The sequence below is a fragment of the Glycine max genome, chromosome 15 (assembly GCF_000004515.6).
Source record: "Glycine max cultivar Williams 82 chromosome 15, Glycine_max_v4.0, whole genome shotgun sequence".
In the NCBI taxonomy this organism is placed as follows: domain Eukaryota; kingdom Viridiplantae; phylum Streptophyta; class Magnoliopsida; order Fabales; family Fabaceae; genus Glycine; species Glycine max.
Window position 1 is genome coordinate 15,237,593 of NC_038251.2, and position 7,944 is coordinate 15,245,536.

The window sequence follows — 7,944 nt, forward strand, 5'->3', positions numbered from 1 at the left end:
ATGTGGAAATATATGTTTTGAACTAGAAACCAAATTCACAAAACCTTTTTTCTTAGTTTTGAAAATGAGTGTAAAAGTGTTTCAAAAATGATTTAAAAATCATTTTAGCTTCATTTTTGCCAAACATGTTTTGTTTTGAAAATTGCATTTGAAAACTAAAAACCACAAACTTGCATTAGAAAAAAAATTGTTGTGAAAATAACCTTTATTTTTTCTTTATAAAATGTTGATTTGGTTTTGAAGACAAATGTTCTATCTAAAAATTACTAAGATAAGAAAATCACTTTGCTTTAAAGAAATGCTAAAAGAAAATATTAGACAAACAAGTTTTATACTAGTTCATCCTATAACCAAGGCTACATCCAATCTTTCACTAACACCAATGGGAATTTCACTATCTAGACCAGACTCTTATACAAACAACAACATTATGAACCCCTTCAAGTTCTTCTCAACCTAGGATCACTATGTTTATTTGAATGACGTCTTGTTTCACAAATGAAAGTTAATTTTCAAGTTTTTAGATTAATTTGACTTGTTTATAATCCTAGGCCCAATAGTGTATATCATGTGTCATACTCATAATAATCTAATCCAATAAAAATATCTATATTTAGGAAAATACTAAAAAGTAGGAAATAAATTTCAAATAATACATTTCCTCAAATATGATTAGTAGTTACATTTCTTCAAATGTTGTTTGTTTGTTTGTGGTTTCAAATCCATTTTTTTCTTAATTTATTTAATATTTTAATTTTTTAGATAAAAAAGAAAGTGATGATTTTTAGCCGTCACTATGTTAACTTAATTATTTTAAAATTTAAAATAATGACGACACTAAAAATTTTAACGAAAAATTGAAAATAAAAAAACAATACATTTCGAAAACATAAAGGATCATAATGAAACTTTTAACATAATGTACCAAAGCGAAAAAATTACAAAATATGATGAATCAAAAGTAACATTAAATCATTTTAAAAGTTTAAAGTTAATAGAACATTAACATTAATAGAAAATTGTAAAAAAACCAAAACGATATATTTCAAAAACATAAAGGACCATATTGAAACTTTTAAAACTTAACGTATTAAAGCGAAACAAATGTGAAACATAATGGACCAAAAGTGACATTAAACCTTAAATTAACAACAACTTGGCTCATGATTGACGTTACATTATTGGCAAGGGTATCAATCATGTAGTATTTTCAAAGTAAGTACAAACATAGTCTCCACATGGACTTGTTTGTACTAGGCTATTTTTGTAAATTCAATATCTAGGAAAAGGTAACATTTGTTTTTCAAATAGAGTTGCAAAAAAATTAAAGTTCACTTCTAAATTAAACAACTAAAAACAAGGAAAATTTCAAAGAAACAATATATCAAATAGTTGGTGTACAATACTTGGGAACAATAATAAAACAAACTAGTTGTGATTTTTGGTGGTACTTAGCAAACATCTTAATAACAATTATGTTTTTTGTCCATTTAATGAGAACCCTAGTATTATCTCAATCCTTTTAAGTTTTCTAACCTTGATTCCTCAAGAGAGGGAAACTAAATTATTTTACTATTCTCGTAATTCCTTAACAAGTTAAATGATTTGTTTAAGAGCAAGGATTACCAAGAGACTAATAAATATCACTTTATTCCCATATGAGACATTCATTAGACATTATTCCCAAACCTTAGTTTTAAAGCATTTTCCAATGTCAATAAAACATATATATAATGTAAATAGATGATCAAGCCAAGAAAAAGCATAATGAACAATGAAATAACATTAATATGAAATAATAATTAAATAGATAATATAGAAATAGTTACTTGAGTTGCTAGTGCACCAAATCCCCAATTACAAAGAGATCAACCTCTCATTGTCATGAGAAGCTACCAAAAATTACAAGGGAAAATGAAAATTGGAATAAGAATAGCGAAGGAAATGGATGAGAATGAGTCGTTGAGTCTCCAGTTGCCACACATGCAACCCTGGTCGATTCTCTATTTCCAATGATGAGGTGCCTTAAATATGTGTAGAATCTCTCTCTCTCTCTCTTTCTCTTGCATAAAGGCATTCTTGCTTAGAGAGCACTAGCCCGCTAAGTGGATTCCACTTTAATTCAATTCATTTTCTTCACAAAGAGGTTCCTTACTTAGTGTTGATGGATTGACAAGTACATCAATTCGTCCAAAGTAGTAAAGTTAAAATGGAAGTATGAGTGTTGAATCCACATGGACTTTGTTTGTACTTAGGTAGATAAATATTTAATTAAGAAAAAGATTTGGAAAGGTTGTAGAAAATAGTAAATTAAATTGGTGAAAATTAAATCAAACAAGAAAAAGAATTAAACATGAATTTAAATTAATTAACTAAAGATAGAAAACATGAGAAAATCCAATAATATTGTAAAATGAAATTCAGAAGATGGGAATGTTGGAAACTTAGCCTACCAGAGCTACTCGTTGATGTAATGTTAATGATTTTTCTCTATTTATAATTATTCCAATTTACACATGCATCTACTAGTATACTCTAACTTTAGTTCCCCACACAAAAGAGCCTAATTTATCTATTTTCTCTCTCAAATCCCTTTGCAAAGCTAAAATAGTAAATTGCATTAAGAACAAAGATGTAAAACAGGCTAAACAAATATCAACTTATCCCTAGTGATGACTTTATTTAGATACCATTTCCAAGTTCTATTAGAAAATAACATTTCCCAACGCTACCCCTAAAACTTACCATGCAAATGGGTGATCAAGCCACAAGCAAAAATAATAAACACAATAAAGGATAATGCAAATGTAATATTATAAATAGTTAGGAAGAGAAATTACATCTAGAGTAGTTGGCTGCCAAGTTCCCAACAAAGGGGGTTTAGCCTATCATTGTCATAGAGACTTTATAATTGCAAGAGGGAAATATTTAGTAAAGAGGGAAAAGATAAGAAAGGGAATGAAGGGAAGAAATGACTCTCATTGCTTGCTTCTCCTTCTTCTAGTATTTGCCTTCTATAAGAAATTGTATCCTGTTGAAATTTCTATGTGTCTCTCTCTTATTCTTTCTTATTCTTTTATAGGTGCAGATTAGTGGACTTCTGAACTAGTCTGATTTCCTTAATTAGCTCTTCTTTTCTCAATTAGCTTGTTTTCCTCAATTAACTTGTTTTCCTTAATTAGCCATTCTTTCCTCAATTAGCTTGTTTTCCTTAATTATTCCTACATTTATGGGTTTTATTTTACTCATTAAGCTTCATAAATCCATCACTTTTAATATTCTCTGTACAAAAACTTAAATGATGTTAATTTAACAATTATTTGCTCAAAAAGGAAAAATTAGAAAACAAAAATTATAAATTCCTCTATAATTTAACCCGAAAATATACTCATAATTAGCAGTTGTCAAACTCCTCCAGATTTAAATCTTTGCTTGTCCTCAAGCAAAAGGAAAAAGTTCAGAGTTTACCAATCACAGTCCATGAGATAATTGCATACATTCCAAAAAGCTTCATTGGCTAATTCTCAAGTTCACAGTTGTCATAAGTTCATGAAAGGAGCAGAACAAGATGCCCTTCAAATAAAATGGTTAGCAAGAATGACAGATCATAATGAATAATCACCAAACTTCAGTCCTCGCAAGACTAGTGTTTCTCTCAATCCTACAAGTGTCTCAATAAAAGTGTTTGAATTATAACAACTGAATAGTAAAATTCCCAACATTGCACATCATCCCAGTCAATGTTATCATACATGCACAATGTGGATCACTAAGGACTTTATTAGGCTTGTAACGTGGTTGGGATAACAAAGAAATCATGGTTTTTCTAGGATTCAAAGCTTAGCATCTAGGAGAGCAATCATTCCCCCAAATTATTTACAAACCATAACTCAGAATTTTTCACAACACCAACCTTATTGCTTTGCTACTCTTTTCATCAACTTTATTTTCTTTGATGGTGGTTTACCCCAGTTTTTATTCTTTAAAATAAAAATTTTTTTTCTATTTTTTTGGAATGTAAAAACATTCATACTAGGCTGGAATAATACCATATTTTGTAACTCAATTTAACTTGTGTTGTATATTTATTTTCTTGCAATAGAAAATCACCCAAAAACATTCCCCCAAATTTGGGACAAATTTGTCTTGATCCATCAGTACTCTCTTACAACCTAAGAAAGGGTAGTTAGTAAATATCACATTTTGGGCTTAGGTTCCAATGAAAAAAAATTTACATTAGGCTAAAAAAGGATGCAAGGGATGCATTCATTCACAGGATGACTTTTAGGCTAAGTAGCTGAATAAAATGACAAACAAAGCCTTGATCATCTCCACATCATACATGCATTTCAAGCAATCCAAGAATCATGCAAAATTAGGAAATTAAACCAGTCGTTCTCTTACAGTTGAAAGTTCACCCAACTTACCAATTTTCATTGAAGTATGAAGGTTCTCATTCAATGTTTTTCTGTTAGAAATACTGACCTTTTCACTCTTGTACTGTTAGTTCACACTCCATCACTTACACAGACGCCTACTATCACAAGAATCAACCATTCACAAAATACTCATTAGTGAGCAGTTAGTCTCACTCATGCAATCGGTTCACTCAAAATGTGTTGCAACCAATCAATAAGTATCTACCTCTCTATCATGCATCAAACTAAATTAAAACTATTACTTGAATGAATTTAAACTACTGAGATTAGATTATCCTAAATGCAAGAATTTAAAATGAGAATAAAAGAAAATGAAGCCAAAACAAAATAAATAAAGAAAAATAAAGAGAATTAAAGAAAAATCTTGATCAAAATGGACCTCAATCCTATGTGGGCCTTGGATCCCAAGCTTTCTGTGCAGCAATGATGCCCACAATGTAATCATCATCAGCTCCATTGTTACCCACGCCAGAGGTGTCACCCCCCTTTACAGAAGAGGGCTGGACTTCTGGCCAAGCAACTTGTTGTAGAAAAGCCTCTGGCGTTATTAGTGGAGGCTCCATAGAAAGGTGAATGGATAGCTGGTGTAGGTTCTGGATGACGAGGTGATGGCCATGATGGAGTCTCTGCATCATCTGGACTAGATGCTCTTGTTGGGAAGAGGAGGAAAAAGGCTTACTGACTGTAGAAGAGGTGGTTGGAGGAGGGATTACCAGAGGTGGAGCTAGTGAAGCATCTAGAGTAGTTCGGGCCTTGACTCACCTTGGCCCCGGGAGGACAATGGAAGGGTTTGTTGGATTCACAACCGGCTTGACTTCATCTTCTTCTAGAAACATAGACTTCAGGTGTTGCCCAACAAGGTCAGCTTCTTGCTTAATTTCCTCCATCTTAAAGCAGGTCTTGCTATCACTGGGATGCTTTATTGCCTCAAACAAGTTGAAAGTGTCTTTCTGGTCCTCCACACTCATCTCTAAGTTGCCATTCCCCATGTCCACAACACATTTTGCAATAAGCATGAATGGACTGCCCAATATTAGAGGAATATCAAAATCATCTTCTATATCCATTATCACAAAGTCCACCGGAAAAGTGAATTGGCGAACCTTGATAAGGACGTCTTCAACTGCACCATATGGTTTGTTGATCAAACAGTTTGCTAGCTGAAGCATCATTCTGGTGGGAGCAATCTTCAGATTCCCAATTCTTCGGCACATAGATAAGGGCATTAGCTTGATGCTTGCCCCCAAATCAAGGAGAGCTTTACCCACTGACACATCCTTAATAGAGAATAGGATGGTTACACTTCCTGGGTTATTGAATTTTTGTGGTGAGTTCTTCTGGATCATAGCACTGCAACTTCCTTCCACCATGATGCTTTCATTATTGATATATTTCCCTTTTTTCGGGAGGTGGTTGTTCAGAAATTTGGTATACAAAGGCATCTGCTGTAAGGCCTCTCTAAAAGGAATGATGATCTCCAGCTTATTAAAGATGTCAAGAAACCGAGCAAAATATCGCTCCTTATCTTTCTTTGATGGCACCAAGGGATATGAGATGTCCTTCACTGGGACTGAGGGTATCTGTTTTCTAGCCTCCCTTGCTAATCGACTATTGGTCTTAGTAGGTAAGACCTTTTCACCCTTCTCCATGCTTTCTTCTTTCTCTTCATCACCCTTTTCTCTTTTATTATTCTCTCCTTCCTCATTACTCACATCCTCCAATACTCCCTCAGCTCTCTTTTCTCTCTTTGCATTCTCCCTCCTCTAACTCCTAGTGAAAATTACCTTGCACTCGTCCTTGGGATTCTTCTCCATGTTGGCCCCAAAATTGTTCATTGACGTTTCAACCAATTGCTTAGCTAATTGGCCCACTTGTACCTCTAGATTCCTGATGGCAGACTCAGTGCTCTTGTGATTTGATAGAGAAACCTGCATAAACTGATTCAAAGTGTCTTCTAGCTTGGTGGTTTTCTCATATAAATCAGGCCCTTGATTGGGAGGCCGATTAGATGAAACTCCTTGATCTCTGTTGAAGTTATTCTTGGGGTGGGATCTCCAACCTTGGCCTTGAGAGAAACTTCCCCCCTAATTGTGTCCTGGAGGTCCTCTTTAATAGAACCCTTGATTAGTCATATAGTTGACTTCTTTGGATACATCGTCTTGGACCATGCACATGCCTGACTCATGTGCCCTACCACATATGTTGCATCTCCCAATATGCATGACTAAAGAATAGGCAGGGTGCACTGCCTACAATTGTTAAGGAAGCTTGCTCAGCGTCTCTGTGAGGGTCTCTAGTTGCTTGGCTAGGAGCTTGTTCTGGGCTAGTAGTGCGTCTTGTGATGTGAGCTCGATTAGACTCTTCTTTATAAGTGGGTAGGCTCAATCACGAAGGATGACATGGTCACTGGCTACCATATTTTCAATCAACTCCATAGCTTCATCAGGTGTCTTTAATTTGATCTTCCCACCAGCGAAGACATCAAGTAATTGCTTCAAATGGGGTCGCAAGCCATCAATGAAGGTATTGAGTTGAGCTGGCTTGTTGAACCCGTGGGTGGGAGTCTACCGGAGTAAACCATGGAAGCGGTCAAGAGCTTCACTCAGTGATTCATCGGGAAATTGATGGAATGAAGATATCTCCACCTTTCCCTCAGTAGTCTTGGACTCTAGAAAATATTTCTTCAAAAATTTCTCCACCTCCTCCTCCCATGTCCGCAAGCTATTTCCTTTGAACGAGTGCATCTATCTTTTTGCTTCACCAACCAAGGAGAAGGAAATAAGTTAAGGCGGATGGCATCTTTAGGAACTCCAACTATTTTCACTGTGTTGCAAATCTCTATGCATGTAGCAAGGTGGGCATATGGATCTTCATTGGGTAGTCCATGAAAGAGATTGCCTTGAATCAATTGGATGAGAGAATGTGGATAAGAGATGTTGGCAGTTTGAACTTTGGGTAGGGTTATGCTTGTGAAATACTAAGGTGTAGGGGTACTAGAGTAGTCCTCCAAGGTGATCCTCTGTGGCTGGTCTTCTGCCATGGTGTGTTCTTCAAAGTTAGGATGTGGAAAAAAAGAAGATGATATAGAGGATGATGGTTCTTGATTCCCTTGTTGTTCTCTCTTTCTTCTTGTAGCGTTGTTTCTTCTACACATTGCTTCAATCTCTAGATCCAATGGAACAAGATTGTTTCCTCGCATACAAGAAAGAAAAACACTACTGTGCACGTTATCACAAAAAAATAAAGATTAAAATTAAGAGTGAAAAAGAAAATTTGAAATTGAATTTTTGATTTTTTTATTTTCATTTTATTTATTTTATTTTATTGAAAAATTATGGAAAAATAAGAATTACAAATAGAATATTCAAAATACCAAGTACAAAGAACAAAGTCCCCGACAACCACGCCAAAAACTTGTTGATGGATTGACAAGTGCACTCATTCGTCCCAAGTAGTAAAGTTAAAATGGAAGTCTAAGTGTCGAATCCACAAGAACTTTGTTTGT

General features: G+C 34.5%; 1 protein-coding gene across 1 annotated transcript; it reads right to left on the bottom strand.

Annotated features, from left to right (window-relative positions):
* Window positions 1–5,197: 5,197 nt before the first annotated feature.
* LOC102670189 (uncharacterized) lies at window positions 5,198–6,088 on the bottom strand. The gene has a single exon (XM_006598332.1). The coding sequence runs from the start codon at window positions 6,086–6,088 to the stop codon at window positions 5,198–5,200; it is 891 nt and encodes a 296-aa protein (XP_006598395.1).
* Between the last annotated feature and the right edge of the window lie 1,856 nt (window positions 6,089–7,944).

Excerpts from the sequence above, each read along its gene's own strand:
- LOC102670189 (XM_006598332.1), bottom strand. The coding sequence starts at position 6,088 with ATGGAGAAGGGTGAAAAGGTCTTACCTACTAAGACCAATAGTCGATTA.